The sequence below is a fragment of the Felis catus genome, chromosome C1 (genome assembly GCF_018350175.1).
Source record: "Felis catus isolate Fca126 chromosome C1, F.catus_Fca126_mat1.0, whole genome shotgun sequence".
NCBI lineage: Eukaryota > Metazoa > Chordata > Mammalia > Carnivora > Felidae > Felis > Felis catus.
In genome coordinates, this window is record NC_058375.1 from 38262264 (window position 1) to 38279678 (window position 17415).

The window sequence follows — 17415 nt, forward strand, 5'->3', positions numbered from 1 at the left end:
GTGGCTCCCTAAGGCCCCTCCAGTTTCTCCTGAACATATTTGCAGCCTTATACATGCACATAATGTTCCAGACTACCAGGGATAATTACAACTTTATCAAGACCAATCTGGCTACCTGGTCCCTGGATCTTTGATGTCTGTCCCCACAAGTAGTCAGACCTCAAGTCTTCTCTTATTGTTTGCCAGTGGGATAATTATTGTTTATTAACCTCCTTGCATATGGGATTTCCCATGCTCTGCTTCATACAGTTAGTCTCTCTGGCAGCAGAGATGCTGGTCTTTCAGCATGACTGCCCCAAGGAGCTAGGGACTGGGAGTTCCAGGCAAAATGCCACTGAGTCCTACTGCCCTTATTGAGACTCAGTAGATTTTCTTGATAAATGCTTCTCAATTTGTTATATATGCCTTTGGTCAATTTCCAGAGTCCTAAAATTGTTGTTTTTGACAATTCTGTCTAGTTGTTGTCTAGTTGAATTGGGGAAAGGATTTGCTGAGCTCCTCACTTAGCCGTTCCAAGGGTCCATGCTGACTTCCTCTCAACCTCTGTGTCAATGTGTGTCTGCAAAGGGGTGATATTAAGCCAAGACCCCCAAACTTCCTCTTGATATCTGCTGATGGAAGCCTTAAGGCAAGCAAATGGGTGATTACTTTGTGGGTTCTCTCATCTTTGAGATGGAAAGTAGAATGAGAGGGACACCTTAGCCTAATATATATAATATGATTGAGGGATAAAACCAAAATAATACCCTGATTGTTTCAGTAGCTTCTGGAGCTAATATCACATATGTTCTTATAAAAGACCTTGAAGGCCTGATAACTCTGTCCTTTCCTATCAGTCTAAATATATATATATATATATATATATATATATGTATACACACACACACACACACACATATATATATATATATATATATATATATATATATATATATGAGAAGTAACAAGGAATATAAAGAAATCTCCAAAATGTGTAAACAGAACTTTTCTGATACTCTGCTTAACTCTTTCTTGAAAGGTACCAAAACAATCTCAGGTATTCAAAAGCTTAGCCATTAACATTGCTTGGTGAATTGGAAAAAGAACCAACACTGAGGTTTACAGCAAACTTTAAATAGACCACTGTTTTTCAAAATGTGGTCCTTACACAAGCTGCATTAGAAGCATCTATGACATTTCTTAAAATGTAGATTTCTAGGTCTCACCTCTATAGGTAAGGAATCAGAATCTATGGGGTATAAAGAAGAAATCTATATTTTAAAGAGGCAACCCAGGTAAATATTATGCATACAAAAGCATGAAAATCAGGTACTTTTCTTTATCAACCCTATCCATTCTTACCCAAATTAGAATTAAATATATGGATTAAGAACCAAAATTGGGATGCTAAATACATATAGTAGTAATCTAGAGCATAGAACTTTAAGTAAATAATAATAACAAAAGATAAAAATTCTTCTTCCTCAAGGTGTGGACTTTCTTGGATCTTCTTTTTCCTGTTTGGATTGGTTCTCCAAACTCACCTATAATATACTACTTCCCTTGATGAGATGTCCAGGTTGCCTCTTGGTTGGGAGGCAGTAGCTTTGGGAAAGGAGTTCACATTTATATTCTGTGTAATGGGCAAAAGAAGTCCTCACATGTTCACAGAATGTTTAGCCTAACTTACCAGGGTAAAAATCAGAAACTTCAGTCCAAAACTCAAATTAGCAATAAAACATATTCCATTATCTGGAGCTTGTTTCTTATACTGGCTTTTCAGGAAACTCAGGAAGGTAGAAGCCATATGGTAATCAGTGGTATAGCACCAAAGGATTCAGAGAACCTTCAGTTACATAAACTCACAATTTACATTCAATTTTTAATAGCACATTCTATGGCAACTGACATAGAGATTTAAAAAATCTTCATGAAATTTGCTACCATAATCTTGCAAAAATTTTACTATTACTAACACTTCTGAAATATTAGGCTAGAAGAACAACTTTTCTTAGGTTATTAAAAAAAAAAAGCTTAGTCATTTCCCAAAATTATGGAAACTATTGTTTGAATGAGAATGTGCTTGAAAATAAGTCCTGGATATGTGGGTTTGCAGGACAGACAAATATACTATAAATCTTAAATAAAATGGAAAATATCACCCTTAATAAAATATATTTGTTTTCCTTGAAAAGTTGCAGTAATGCAATCATTAAAGTATTTTGTTGTTGTCATTAAAGAGAGAGCACGCGTGCAAGCAAGGCAGGGGCAGAGGGAGAGAGAATCCGAAGCAGGTTCCATGCTCAGCACAGAGCCAGACATGGGGTTCAATCCCACGACCCCAGGATCATGACCTGAGCCAAAATCAAGAGCTGGAAGCTCAATTGACCTAACCACTCAGCCTCCCCAGTAATTTAAGTATTTTAATAAGTTTTATGTAGGTAAACATAAAAATAAATAATAATTATCAATTTATGTCTAAATTTCCCACAAATCCAGCAGATTAAAAAGCAGGTTATTTTTATAGAAACTGTGAGAAAGATCTCTACATGCTGCATTAGTCCAGCTCATACCTATACTCTGGGTCACTGTCATAGGCAGAGTCTCTGTATAAAAGACCTCTTTTCAGCTCCAGTTCATCTTCTTTCTCTGGGTCTCTCTCATCCTGAAAAATTTAAAGATTTCCATTAATTCATTTTGCAACTAAAATGATCTCTATGTTTCTTTGGGAAATGCTCTCCCTCTCCCCCATTATAAGAAATGAATTGAATGCTTGGATTTCTTAAAAAGAAACAAAAGGGGAGGTGAGAATTTGTTATTCTGTTCAATAAAACAAATATGATTTTATTCTATTTATGCTAATATGGCTTATCAAAGACTAGACATTGGTAGATATTTCTTGCATCAGTAAATGAACAGGAATGGGTACTGTGTCAAGATATGTAGTAAGATATGTAGCAATGTCTTACATATTGTCATGTGAACTCCTAAAAGATTGCACCTGCACTCTGAAGAATAAGTACCTGGGAAACTTATGTAGATGTAAGCATTCTAACACGTACCTACTATTCATAAGCCAAAATGCACTAACAAGCCACAAGAATAAAAATGAAAGTCAAGGCAGTTAGAATCAAAATACATAGCTACTGGGGCACCTGAGTGGTTCAGTCGGTTAGGCGTCCAACTTCGGCTCATGTCATGATCTCACAGTTTTTGAGTTCAAGCCCTGCATAGGCTCTCTGCTGTCAGTGCAGAGCCTGCTTTGGATCCTCTGTCCCCTTCTCTCTCCCCAACTCCCACCTGCTCCTGCTGTCTGTCTCTCTCAAAAAATAAATAAACATTAAAATAATAAATTTTAAAAAAAGACATCGGGTTTTGAATCCCAGCTGAGCACCCAGGAGGCACAGGAGAACTGTGGAGCAGGGCAGGCTCACCATTGGCACTACTCTGCACGGGCTGCCTGAATAGCATGGTTTGAGACTCCCAGTCCAGGGAGGAGAGATTGGGGTGTCACCAATACCAACACAGCAGGGCTTCAAGAACAGGACAGTGGCCCCCAGTGGAGGTGGGACCCACTAACACCAAACCCCACCCCTCCATGCCTGGTAACTGCTTATCTACTGGAGCAGGACTGACACTGACTGAACTAGACAGTCTCTCATCCAGACCAGCACAGTCGCCAATACCAGGTACCAATAGACAAGTGTCCTATAGTTTTATATATTAGTCTGTTTTTTTTTTTAATTTTTAAATTTTTCTCTTTTCTTTCCTACTCTTCTCTTTTCCCTTCTTTTTCTTTCTACCCTCCTCTTTCTTTCTTTTTTTTTCCCCTTTGGAATTGGACATAGTTTCTGGTCAAGTCTTACTTTACATATATATTTTTTTTTCTTTCTTTTCTTTCTCTTTCTTTCTTCTTTCTTTCTTTCTTTCTTTCTTTCTTTCTTTCTTTCTTTCTTTCTTTCTTTCTTTCTTTCCCTTTCCTGGTTGTTTGTTTCATCAGGCATTTTTACTCTATTCTTTTTATACCTTTTCTGTAACTCCTTCTTCTTTATTTCCCTATCTCTCACTGGATTAAGCCTTCTAGTTTTTCTAATTCTCTGACTGGTCTTTTTTTCTCTTCACCCTCTTCATTTCTGTCTTTGTATGAGATAAGGTTCCCCCCATTTCCTTTTTTCCAAGGTTACTTCAATGAACAAATCAAAGCACAGCTGGTGGAAGGTCCAAACAATCCACCACTATGAGCAGTGGGACAGAGCAGCCAAATTTGCAACAATAAAGTCCATGCCAACACATTCCAAAAACACTTCCTGAAAGCCAGGTGCTGGACGGTGTATGACCCCTTTTTAATACAGCAGGACTCGCAGGTGCAGGACACATAACAAGCTATTAAAACATGTAAAAGACAGAAACCTAGCCAAAATGATAAAACAGAAGAATTCTCTGCAAAAGAAATTCCAGGAAGAAATGACAGCCAGGGAATTGCTCAAAAAAGACATAAACAATATGTCTGAACAAGAATTTAGAATAAAAGTCATAAGACTAATAGATGGGCTTGGAAAAAAAAAAAGCATAGAAGAAAGAAGAGATCTACTGCTGCAGAGATCAAAGACCTAAGAAATAGTCATGATGAATTAAGAAATGTTGTAAATGAGATACAAATAAACTAGATGCAGTGACAGCAAGGATGGAAGAAGTAGAGGACAGAATAGGTGAAATAGAAGATAATATTGTGGAAAATGATGAAGCTGAAAAAAAGAGGGAAAGGAAATTACTAGACCATGAGGAAAGAATTAGAGACCTAAGTGATTCAATGAAACGAAATAATATCTGTATCATAGGAGTTCCAGAGAAGAGAGAGAGAAAGGGGCAGAAGGTTTATTTGAACAAATTATAGCTAAAAACTTCCCTAATCTGGGGAAGGAAACAGGCATCCAACTCCAAGAGGCACAAAGAACTCCCTTCAATATCAGTGAAAACAGGTCAACAGTATAACATAATATAGTGAAATTGACAAAATACAGAGAATTCTGAAAGCAGCTAGGGACAAACAGGCCTTAACCTACAAGGGTAGACACATAAGGGTAGAAGCAGACCTGTCCACTGAAACTTGGCAGGCCAGAAGGAAGTGGCAGGAAATATTCAATGTGCTGAATAGGAAAACTATGCAGCCAAGAATCCTTCATCCAGCAAGGCTGTCATTCAGAATAGAAGGAGAGATAAAGGCTTTCCCAGACAAACAAAAACTAGAGGAGTTCATGACCACTAAACCACCCCTGCAGGAGATCCTAAGGGGGGGTACTCTGTGAGTGGAAAGCAGCAAAGACTATAAAGGTCCAGAGATATCACCACAAACACAAAATGTACAGATAACACAATGGGACTAAATCCGTATCTTTCAATAATCACTCTGAATGTAAATGGACTAAATGCCCCAATCAAAAGACATGGAGTATCAGAATGGATAAAAAAACAATATCCATCTATATGCTGCCTACAAGAAATTCATTTAAGACCTGAGGACACCTGCAGATTGAAAGTGATGGGATGGAGAACCATCTACCATGCTACTGGATGTTAAAAGCAAGCTGGAGTAGCCATACTTATATCAGACAAAGACTATAACAAGAGATGAAGAAGGGCATTATATCATTAAGGGGTCTATCCACCAAGAGCAGCTAGCAATTGTAAATGTTTATGCCCCCAACGTGAGAGAACACAAAAATATAAATCAATTCATCACAAACATAAATAAATGTATAGATAATAATACTGTGATTGTAGGGGACTTTAATACTCCACTGACAACAATGGACAGATCATCTAAGCAGAAAAACAATAAGAAAACAATGGCTCTGAGTGACACATTGGGCCAGATGGACTTAACAGATATATTCAAAACTTTTCAACCAAAAGCAGAATATACATTCTTCTTGAGTGCACATGGAACATTCTCCAAAACAGATAACATACTCGGTCACAAAACAGCTCTCAACAAATATAAAAGGATTGAGATCATACCATTCATATTTTCAACCACAATGCTATGAAACTTGAAATCAACCAAAAGAAAAAATTTGGAAAGCCCCCAAATACATGGAGGTTAAAGAACATCCTACTAAAGAATGAATGGCTCAACCAGGATATTAAAGAAATTAAAAAATATATGGAAGCAAACGCAAATGAAAATACAATAGTCCAAACTCTTTGGGATGCAGCAAAGGCAGTCCTAAGAGGAAAATACATTGCAACTTAGGCCTATATTAAGAGGCAAGAAAGGTCCCAAATATATAACCTAACCCCACACCTAAAGAAACTAGAAAGGAACTAGCAGCAAAGAAACCCCAAAGCCAGCAGAAGAAGAGAAATAATAGAGATCAGAGCAGAAATAAACAATATAGAATCCAAAAACAAAACAAAACAAAACAAAAAAAAAAAAAACATAAAACAGTAGAACAGATCAATGAATCTAAAAGCTGGTTTTTTGAAAGAATAAACAAAATTGATAAACTCCTAGCCAGACTTAACAAAAAGAAAAGAGAGAGGACCCAAATAAATAAAATCACAAATGAAAGAGATCACAACTAACACCACAGAAATACAATTATTAGAGAATACTATGAAAAATATATAGTTATATGTTGCTATAGTCAACAAATTAGACAATCTGGAAGAAATGGACAAATTCCTAGATACCCACACACTACCAAAACTCAAAAGGGAATAAATAGAAAATTTGAACAGACTCTCCCCGCTTCCCTCAACCAGAGAAGAAATTGAATCGCTTATCAAAAATCTCCCAACAAAGAGTCTTGGGCCAGATGGCTTCCCAGGGGAATTCTACCAGACATTTAAAGCAGAATCAATACCTATTCTTCTCAGGCTGTTCCAAAAAAACAGAAATGGAAGGCTTCCAGACTCATTCTATGAAGGCAGCAAGCATTACCTTGATTCCCAAACCAGAAAAAGACCCTATTAAAAAGGGGAATAACAGGCCAATATCCCTGATGAACATGGATGCAAAAATTCTTAACAAGATACTAGCAAATTGAATTCAACAGTATATTAAAAGAATTACTCACCATGATCAAGTGGGATTCATTCCTGGGCTGCAGGGCTGGTATAATATTCACAAATCAATCAATGTGATATATCACATTAATAGAAGAAAGGATAAGAACCATATGATTCTGTCAATAGATGCAGAAAAAGCATTGACAAAATACACACGCTTTGTTAATAAAAACCCTCATGAAAGTCGGGATAGAAAGAACACACTTTAACATCATAAAAGCCATATATAAAAGACCCACAGCTAATATCATCCTCAATGAGGAAAAAAGAAGAACTTTCCTCCTGAGATCAGGAACATGATAGGGGATGTCCACTCTCACTACTGTTGTTTAACATAGCATTGGAAGTCCTATCCTCAGTAATCAGACAATAAAACAAGATAAAAAGACATCTAAATTGGCAAAGAAGTCAAACTTTCACTTTTCACAGATAAGACGATACTCTACATGGAAAACCCAAGTCTCCACCAAAAAAATGCTAGAACTGATACATGAATTCAGCAGAGTTGTAGGATATAAAATCAATGTATAGAAATCGGTTGCATTTCTATACAACAATAACGAAGCAACAGAAACATATCAAGGAATCAATCCCACTTGCAATTGCACAAAGAACCATAAAATACCTAGGAATAAACCTAACCAAAGAGGGAAAATATCTGGATGCTGAAAACTATAGAAAGCTTATGAAAGAAATTGAAGAAGACACAAAGAAATGTTTTTCATCCCAGGCTCATGGAATGAAAGAACAAATATTGTTAAAATGTCTAGACTACCCAAAGCAATCTACACATTCAATGCAATCCTAATCAAAATAGCACCAGCATTATTCACAGAGCTAGAACAAACAATCCTAAACTTTGTATGGAACCAGAAAAGACTCAAAATAGCGAAAGTAATGTTAAAAAAGAAAACCAAAGCTGGAGGTGTCACCATCCTGGACTTTAGCCTGTATTACAAAGCTGTAATCATCAAGACAGTATGGTATTGGCACAAAAACAGACACATAGACAATGGATTAGAGAACCCAGAAAAGAACCCACAAACATATAGTCAACTAATCTACTGCATGAGCCAATTCTTTAAAATTCCTCTTTGTCTCTCCATATATGCACATATGTATATACATATGTATATATATGTCTACACACACACACACACACACGCGCGCGCGCACACACACACACACACACACACAATGTTCTGTTGTTTCTGTTTCCCTGGAGAATCCTGATTCATACACTATGAGAATGAGAAACTCCTACAACATACTAGTTCGGAGACTTCAGTACTTTACTTCCACCATGGAGAGAACAGTCAAGACAGAAGATCAACAAAGAAATAGAAGACTTGAATCAACTAGACTTAACATTTATAAACACGCTACCAGAGAATAGCAGAATATACATTTTTCTCAAGTACACATGAAAAATTCTTCAGCAGAGACCTTACATTAAACCATAAAGTGAGTTTCAATGAATTTAAAAGGGCTTAAATCATACAAAGTATGTTATCTAGCCATAGTGAAATAAAATTAGCAAATTAAAATCTTTATTGAAAACTCTCCTATAAAGATGGGCTTATTTAAAATAGTTAAGATATGGGGCATGTAGGTGGCTCAGTCGGATAAGCATCCGACTTTGGCTCAGGTCATGATCTCACAGTTTGTGGGTTTGAGCCCCACTTCGGGCTCTGTGCTGACAGACAGCTCAGAGTCTGAAGCCTGCTTCAGATTCTGTGTCTCCCTCTCTCTCTGTCCCTCCCCGCTTGTGTGCTCTCTCTCAAAAATAAATAAACACTAAATAAATAAATAAAAGAAAATATTTAAGAAATAATCTCACACAAACTCTTCTAGAGAATGATTAGGAATATTTCCCAAATCATTTTTATGAGGCCAGCCAAAACTTAAGGAAGACATTACAAGAAAGGAAACTTACAGACCAATCACAATCACTAACTTAGATGTAAAAATACTCGGTAAAGCATTAGCAAATTGAAACCAGGGATATATATATTTTAAAAAGTTATGACCAAGAGTTTTGTTCCAAACATACAAGCATGGTTTAACACTTGAATAATCAAGTAAGCAATTTACCACATTTAAATAAACCCAATTTTTTAAAACCTTTATTTATTTTGACAGAGAGACAGAAAATGAGCTGGGGAGGCGCAGAGAGAGAGAAGGAGACAGAGAATACCCAGCAGGCTCTGCTGAGAACGAGGAGCCCAATACGGGGCTCGATCCCCACCATGACCTGAGTTGAAATCAAGAGTCGGATGCTTAACCGACTGAGCCACCCAGATGCCCCTTACAACATTAAATAAAGAGGAATAGCATATAATGACTCCCACAGATGCAGTGTCATAAAATCCATATACTTACAGTAAAAAAAAATTTTTTTAACTTACAGAAAACAAAGAATAGAAGGAACTTCTGTAATGTGGCAAAGAATACCCACAAAAAATGTACAGCATGCTTCATACTTAATGTTTAATTATAAAAAGCTTCCTCTTTGGCTGGCAAACAAGAAAGGATGCCCTGTATCACCACTCCTGTTTGATATTGCTTTGGAAACGCTAGATAGTGTAATAAGGCAAGAAAAAGAAATAAAAAGCATTAAGACTAAAGAGGGAGAAATAAAAATGTCACCATTTACATTATATATATACACACACACATAAAAAACAAAAACTACTGTCTATTAACATTAATATGTGAATGTAAGGTCACTGGATACAAGATTGTTGTATAAAAATATAATATAGTCATTATACCAAGAACGAATGGAAGATACAATTTTAAAGTATACAACTTATAATAGTATTAAAGTATCAAACATCTAAGAACAAATCTACCAAAAGAAATATAAGAATTCTAAAACTACAACATAATCAGGAGAAATTTAATATCTAAATTAATTTAAAAAGACACCACGATTGGAAGACTCAACATTGGTAAAATGTCAGTTCTCCCCTAGTGAAAGCACACATTCAATAAAATCCTGGCCAAAATCATAGCATGTTTTTTAAAACAGACCAGCTGATTTTGGAATGCAAATGGAAATTCAAAGAACAAGGAACAGTAAGCAAGAACACAGCTGAAAAACCTATGCTTTAGATATCAAAAGTTATCATAAACTTATAGCAATTGAGAGAATATGATGTTAGTACAAAATGAGTCAAATGAACACAACAGAAGAAAATCCAGAAACAGAAGCACATATATACAGTCCTAATGGAATAGAATAGAATCCAGGACCATCTCCATGTAAACAGGGTAAGGAAAAAATGGTCATTTGAAAAAAAGATGATGGACCATAAACATAGGGGAAAAAATAAACCTTCATCCAAATCTCACACTATACATACAAATCAAATCCACATGCATTATAGATCTAATGTAAAAGGCAACATAACAAAAGATTTTTTAAATAGGGAAATATATTCAGAATCATAGTTGGCCTAAGTTTTCCTATATGAATGTAAAGAAAGCACTAATCAAAATACCAACCAAAAGGAGAGGAAAATTGGGTTACATTAAATTAAGAAATTCTATCCACATAAGGACTCTTACTAAGAAAACTAACATACATGTCACAGACTGGAATATATTCATAACATAGCACATGCCCATCAGAAAATGTCCAGGAATTAAAAGACTTTAAGAGGTATATGGTACACAGACAACAAGTCTAACATGTGCTTTTTGAGAAGCACTACAAAGGCCAAACTGGATAAAAACAAGAGACAATCACAGCTAAGTGCATAATAGTAAACTGTTGAAAAGAAATGACAAAGAAAAAAATCTTAAGGGAATTCTAGGAAGATGTTAGTGACAATGTGTGGTATGCAGAATAATGGTTCCCAAAGATGTCCATGCCTTAATTCTCAGAATCAGTGAACATATTACCCTATATAACAGTAGGGAATTTTGCAGATTTGATTAAGGTTAAGGATCTTGAGAAAGGAAGATTACATCAGATCATCTATGTGGACCCAATCTAATCAAATGAGTTCTTAAAAGCAGAAAAATCTTTCATGGTTATGGTCATACAGAGGGAGATGTGATTAAGAATAAGGGTAAAGGATGGGATGCCTGGGTGGCTCAGTAGGTTAACATCCAACTCTTGATTCTGGCTTAGGTCATGATCTCACGGTTCGTAGGATCAAGCCCCATGTCAGGCTCTGTGCTATCAGCATGGAGACTGCTTGGGATTCTCTGTCTCCCTCTCTCTATCTCTCCCCTGCTCTTTCACTCTTTCTCAAAAATAAATAAATAAATATTAAGGAAAAAAAAAGAATATAGCCATTTGCTGGCTTTGCAAATGGAGGAAATGGCCGCATACCAAGGAATACGAGTGGTCACCAGAAATTGATCCTTCCTTGGAAACTCCATAAAGAAAACAGCTCTGCTGATACCTTGATTTTAGCCCAGTGAGACCCATGTCAGGTCTATAGAAATGTAAGATAATCAATTTGAACTACTAAGTTTGTGGCAATTTGTTATGGTAGCAATAAAAAAATAATAGCACAAATCCCCTCGTAAAAACATACAGAAATGGTTTTGGGGTTAGATGGAATAATTCATGACAGACAAATACTCATGCTGAAAACTAGAAAAGACAGAAAAAGGGGCTCCTGGGTGGTTCAGTCAGTTAAGCGTCCAACTTCGGCTCAGGTCATGATCTCATGGTTAGTGGGTTCGAGCCCCGGGTCAGGCTCTGTGCTGACAGCTATGAGCCTGAAGCCTGCTTCAGATTCTGTGTCTCCCTCTGTCTCTGCCCCTCCCCTGCTTGTGCTCTGTCTCTTTCTCTCTCAAAAATAAACATTAAATTTTTTTTAAAACAAGACAGAAAAAAATAAAAATTTATGTTTTAAGTTATTAGAAAGGTACAGAAAAAAAGAAGGCTAGTGATACATTTCAGAGGAGAGAAACTTTCAAACGTGGACTGATGATCTGCACTTCCATTTTTCTTCAAAGCATTTGCACATCCTGAGCATGGGCTAGATGCTGAGAACCAGGACTTAGATTAGATTAGAACAAGGGTCAATGCTGTGATGCAGAAAAACCAATAACATTTTTGATGGTTGTACGAGAGTGGAATGATGTAACTAGAGTATTACGAGGCCTTAGATGCACAATCAGTTTCTCAATTATGACATTTATTGATTTATGAAGCTGTGTAAAACTAGAGGGTATGAAGTTAACCCCAAAATATTGGAAAAGTAGAGTGAATGTTCCTACAGTTTCATGGTACTTAAGAGAGAAAGACCGACCAGAGTTAGAGGCCCTAAAACACAAGCAGCAAAACCCTGGAGATAGTATGAACACTTAAGAACCTGTAACTGTTTTTAAACTGGAAACACTTGACAATCTGGGACTAGCTAGGCTAAAAAAAAAAATCTGGTCTTGGCTCAGGCAAAGGCTATTTCTGGGGATGGAGCATCCAGCAGAACTTTTTGTAAATCACATCAAGCTCAAGAAGTAAAATTGAGAACTGGAAGAACCTCAAACACAGAAGTGTCTTGTCACAGTATTTGCCAAATTATGAAGCTATGCCAGGTTGGGAGCAATAAGCTAATCCAAAAATGACGGAAAAGTGAAAGATCCATGCCATACATTTAGATGGTAATTAAAAGACAAATATCTGTCAGGAAAGAAAACAACATCATCTATCCTGAGGGCACCTGACTTCTGGGAGGAGCTAGAACCAGTCACAGAGCTGGTGCTGGCAGACAGACATCTTGGTGACTATGTAGAGCTGATGTTACAAACACAGAGATGAGAGGGGACTCAAATACATTAATATTTTCTGATGGTTCCTGGTATCGAAGTACAAGGCACTGAGCCTAAACTTTCTGAGAAGCAGGACACAAATTGCCTCAGTTTTTTGGTACTGAGAAGACAAAGACCTGAAAAACTCCAACTTGAAAGCACCATAGGCTAATGACCAAAAACAAGGGCTGCTGAAGTGAGATTTAGCAAAAGTTTGATTAAGGATAAACTGAGATTTCCCAAAACATCAATATTGCCTCAACCCAGTTTGATCTCTTTTGAACAAGTTTAGCCCTGATGTTCCCTGCCTAGGAAAGGAAAGAGGGAACCCTCTCATCACCTGGAAAGATCTTAAGTTCTTTTAAAAATTGGGGCACCTGGGTGGCTTAGTCAATTGAGTGTCCGACTTGGGCTCAGGTCATGATCTCACAGTTTGTGTCTTCGAGCCCCGCGACGGGCTCTGTGCTGACAGCTCAGATCCTGGAACCTGTTTCTGATTCTGTGTCTCCCTCTCTCTCTGCTCCTCCCCTGCTCACACTCTATCTCTCTTTCTCTTAAAAATAAATAAATGTCAAAAAGATTTTAAAAAATGTCTAGAATTTAATTATGAAATAAATGGTACAGTCACGACAGTACAACTGGTAAGCAAGGGTAAAAAAGACAAAGAAAGCAGATCACAAATATAATCCAGGTACTGGAATTAGGAGATTAAGCACTTTAAAGTAACCTTGATCAGTATGTTCAAGAAAATAGATAAAAAACTGGACAAAATAGACACAAAGGTTAAGGATTTCCAAAAACACTGACATTTATAAAAATTAATCAGAAAGACATTTGATATCTAAACATAAATAGTAGAAATAAAGAATTTAGTAGTTGGGTTTAACAATGTATTGGAAACAGTAGAAGACAAGATCAATGAACTAGAATGCATGTTTCTAGGAAATGTTAATAAAAGAGAAAATAAAATGACAAATACAGAAAGAAGTGCAAGAAACTGAGGGAGATAATCAAAAGGTCTAACAGATGTAACTGGACCAAGAAGTAAGGAATAAAGGTATAGCACATTTGAAGAAATAAAGGGCTAGAATTTCCAAAATTAATTTAAGTCATGAATTTAGATTCAAGAAACTCTGATCAGGGTTAATACATAAACCAAATCTTTCAAAACCAAGGACAAGAGAAAATACTAAAAGAGGCCACAAATAAAAGACATTACTTTCAAGGAAGCAAGAGTAAGACTGACAACAGACTTCTCAAGGAAATAATGGAAGTCGTAAGATAACAAAATGATATTTTTATATTTATTTATTCATTCATTCATTTATTCATTTATTTATTTATTTAGTAGGCGTCATGCCCAGTGTGGAGCCCAATTCAGGGCTTGAACTCACGACCCCGAGATCAACACCTAAGCGGAAATCAAGAGTCAGACGCTTAGCTTCTGAGCCACCCAGGTGCCCCACAAAATGTTATTTTTAAAGTAAGGGAAGAAAAACATCTGCCCACATATACATCTATGCCCAGTGAAGAAAAATCCAACATAGATTTAGTAGATATGTAAATAAACAAATAAGTACTAAAAAGAAGTAAATAAAAATGAGAAAATTCTCCAACAGCAGGCCCATACAAAAAGCCCTAAGGGGAATTCTTAGGGCAAATGGGAAATGATTCAAAATGAAAACAGAATTCAAAACTAAAATGCAACCAAAAAAGGATGAATATGTAGGAAAATGTAAGTGAAGATTTCTATACAAAATAATAGTATCAACGCACTGTGGAATCTAAAATACATATAGATAAAATGTATCACAACAATAACTTTAAAGAAGCAAGGGATTTAAATGGAGTGTAAATGTTCTAAAATTATCAAAAAACTGGTAAAGAAAAATTGTATGAGATTACAATAGAGGATACAAGTATTTAATATATATACATATATTTTGAAAGAATAGTAAGCAAATATATACCCTATGAGTTAAAAGAAGGAGAAAAGGGAATAAAAATATCTTAGTTAAGGGAGACATGCAGGAGATTTCAAAATAAACATGAACAGATCTGTCAGATAGAAAAATAGTAAGATAATGATACAAACCCAACAATATCAGTAATTAAATGATAACATAATAATTAAATGATAAAGGGAAAGACTGACTACTATAAAACCCAACTATAAAAGACACACATCTTCAATATAAGGATACAGAAAGGGTGACTGTAAAAGAGTGAAAAACACCAATTAACATTAACCAAAAGAAAGTTGATAGGACTATAATAATATCAGACTAACTACATTTGAAGGCAAGAAGCTTTCCTAGAGGTAAAGACATTTCACAGTAATAATAGGTCAATTAACCAGAACAAAAAACACAATTTAACCTGTATGCATCCAAAACAGTTTCAGCATATGCAAAGCAAAACCATACTGCGTTACCAATTCATACCCTCTGGAATACCTATAATGGGAAAATAAAACCCAGAAAATACAGTGTGTTAACAAGGATGTAGAAAACCAGAACTCTCAACCATACTGAGACACTTTGAAAAACTCTTTGGCAGCATCTTCTACAGAAGAATACACATTCCGTAGGACCCAGCAATTCCATTTTAGGTATATATCCAACAGGAATACATATATATGTTCATCAAGGAACATATACAGTAATGGTGATAGCAGCACTATTAGTATTAGCCTCAAAAAGTAGAATTAACTGATAAATTTTGCTACTCTTATTGGAATACTATAAGGCAAGGGGTAGCAAACTATTAAGGACCAAATAGCATTTATGTTCAGCTTTGCAAGTTATGTGCTCTTTGTCATAATTACTCCCCTCTGCTGTTGCAGCTTGAGAACAGCCATAAATAATACATAAGTAAATGGGTCTATCTATGTTCCAATTAAACTTTATTTAAAATTTAAAAGTCTGGAATTCACCAGTGGGCCATAGTTTGCTGACTCCCGCTATACAGTAATAAAAATGAAACACATGCATGTCACAAACATAATAATCAGCCAAAGAGACCAAATATAAAAGAATATATACCATATGATTCCACTTCTGAAATGTTCAAAAACACATAAAACTAGCCTATATGTTGTTAGATATTAGAATAGTAGGTTTCGTAGTGACTGAGAAGAGGCACCAGAGGCATTTCTGGGGGGCTGGTAATGTCATGTCTCTGACCTGGATGCTATTCACCCACGAGGGTTCACTTTTTATTTTTTATTTATTTATTTATTTATTTTTTAGAGCATGTATCAGAATTTTATTCCATTTTAAGGCTGAATAATATTCCATTGTTAGGACATTTTTTGATTATTCCTTTTTTTTTTCCATATATGAAATTTATTGTCAAATTGGTTTCCATACAACACCCAGTGCTCATCTGAAAAGATGCCCTCTTCAATACCCATCACCCACCCTTCCCTGCCTCCCACCCCCCATCAACCCTCAGTTTCTTCTCAGTTTTTAAGAGTCTCTTATGCTTTGGCTTTCTCCCACTCAAACCTCTTTTTCTTTTTTCCTTCCCCTCCCCCATGGATTTCTGTTAAGTTTCTCAGGGTCCACATAAGAGTGAAAACATATGGTATCTGTCTTTCTCTGTATGGCTTATTTCACTTAGCATAACACTCTCCAGTTCCATCCACGTTGCTACAAAGGGCCATATTTCATTCTTTCTCATTGCCACGTAGTACTCCATTGTGTTTTTTAAAGACTCACTGTGCCACAAAACTTAGAATTAAAGTACATTATACTGAAATAAAATTTTAAAAATTACCTAGAAGAGCAGTACTAAAAATATCCATGGGAAACATCTGCAACAAAATTAAGGGACAAGATATTCCCATGAACCCAAAATATCAGGAGACATGCATAAATCTCCAGTAGATAATAGAGATGGTAACACCATCTGTTGAAATCAGAGGAAAGCATTGAGGCATCTGATAAACCAAATAACTTCAAAGTAACAAAACGGAGTATTCACTCAAAAGGCTGGTGGGCCAATTTAAGAACAGAAACTGAAATTGGAAGAGGTTTTCTCACTTTCATAGTGATGAGTACAAAGGATTTACAATAAATTCTGAAGGAGCTGGAGCAGTGAGATCCATTAACTCTCAAAACTAACACTCCAAAGTCACCTTCCAAGATAAAACTTTACATTGAGTATAAACATTTGGAAAAAGAATACACATTGAACAGGGGAATAAAAGCAAAGGAAAGAAAAATTCTATATAAAAGTTGGGAAGAAAAAGAAAGCCAGGAAATCTCAGAAACTAAGCTGCCATGCTTATTCTAGAATAAATGATGAGACAGAAAAAAGAGCTCTCAAACTACATATTTAGAAAAGTTAATCTAAATCATGTATCTCTTTCTAAAAGTTCAAAATAATCATTATAAATGGTTTAAATTTCATAAAAAGCTTTGAGGGGGGTGGGGGGAGGCCAAATAAGATGCCCTCAATGAAAACATGCCAGAAGACATGTTCACAAAACAGATGGCAGGAAAATGTATTACCTGTATCCTCATAACTTGACAATTTGTCTTCCCAAGAGTAAATGATCTTATGAGAGAAAAAGACAGAAGCTTC

General features: G+C 36.0%; 1 protein-coding gene across 5 annotated transcripts in view; it reads right to left on the minus strand.

The window, feature by feature from the left end:
• Positions 1-17415, minus strand: part of SPATA6 (spermatogenesis associated 6) — a 143142-nt gene that overhangs the window by 9465 nt on the left and 116262 nt on the right. For all 5 annotated transcript variants that reach the window (XM_045035804.1, XM_045035803.1, XR_006584261.1 and 2 more), the window contains one exon: positions 2553-2644. In XM_045035804.1, the coding sequence (XP_044891739.1) occupies positions 2553-2644 (92 nt within the window). The remainder of the gene's footprint in view (positions 1-2552; positions 2645-17415) is intronic.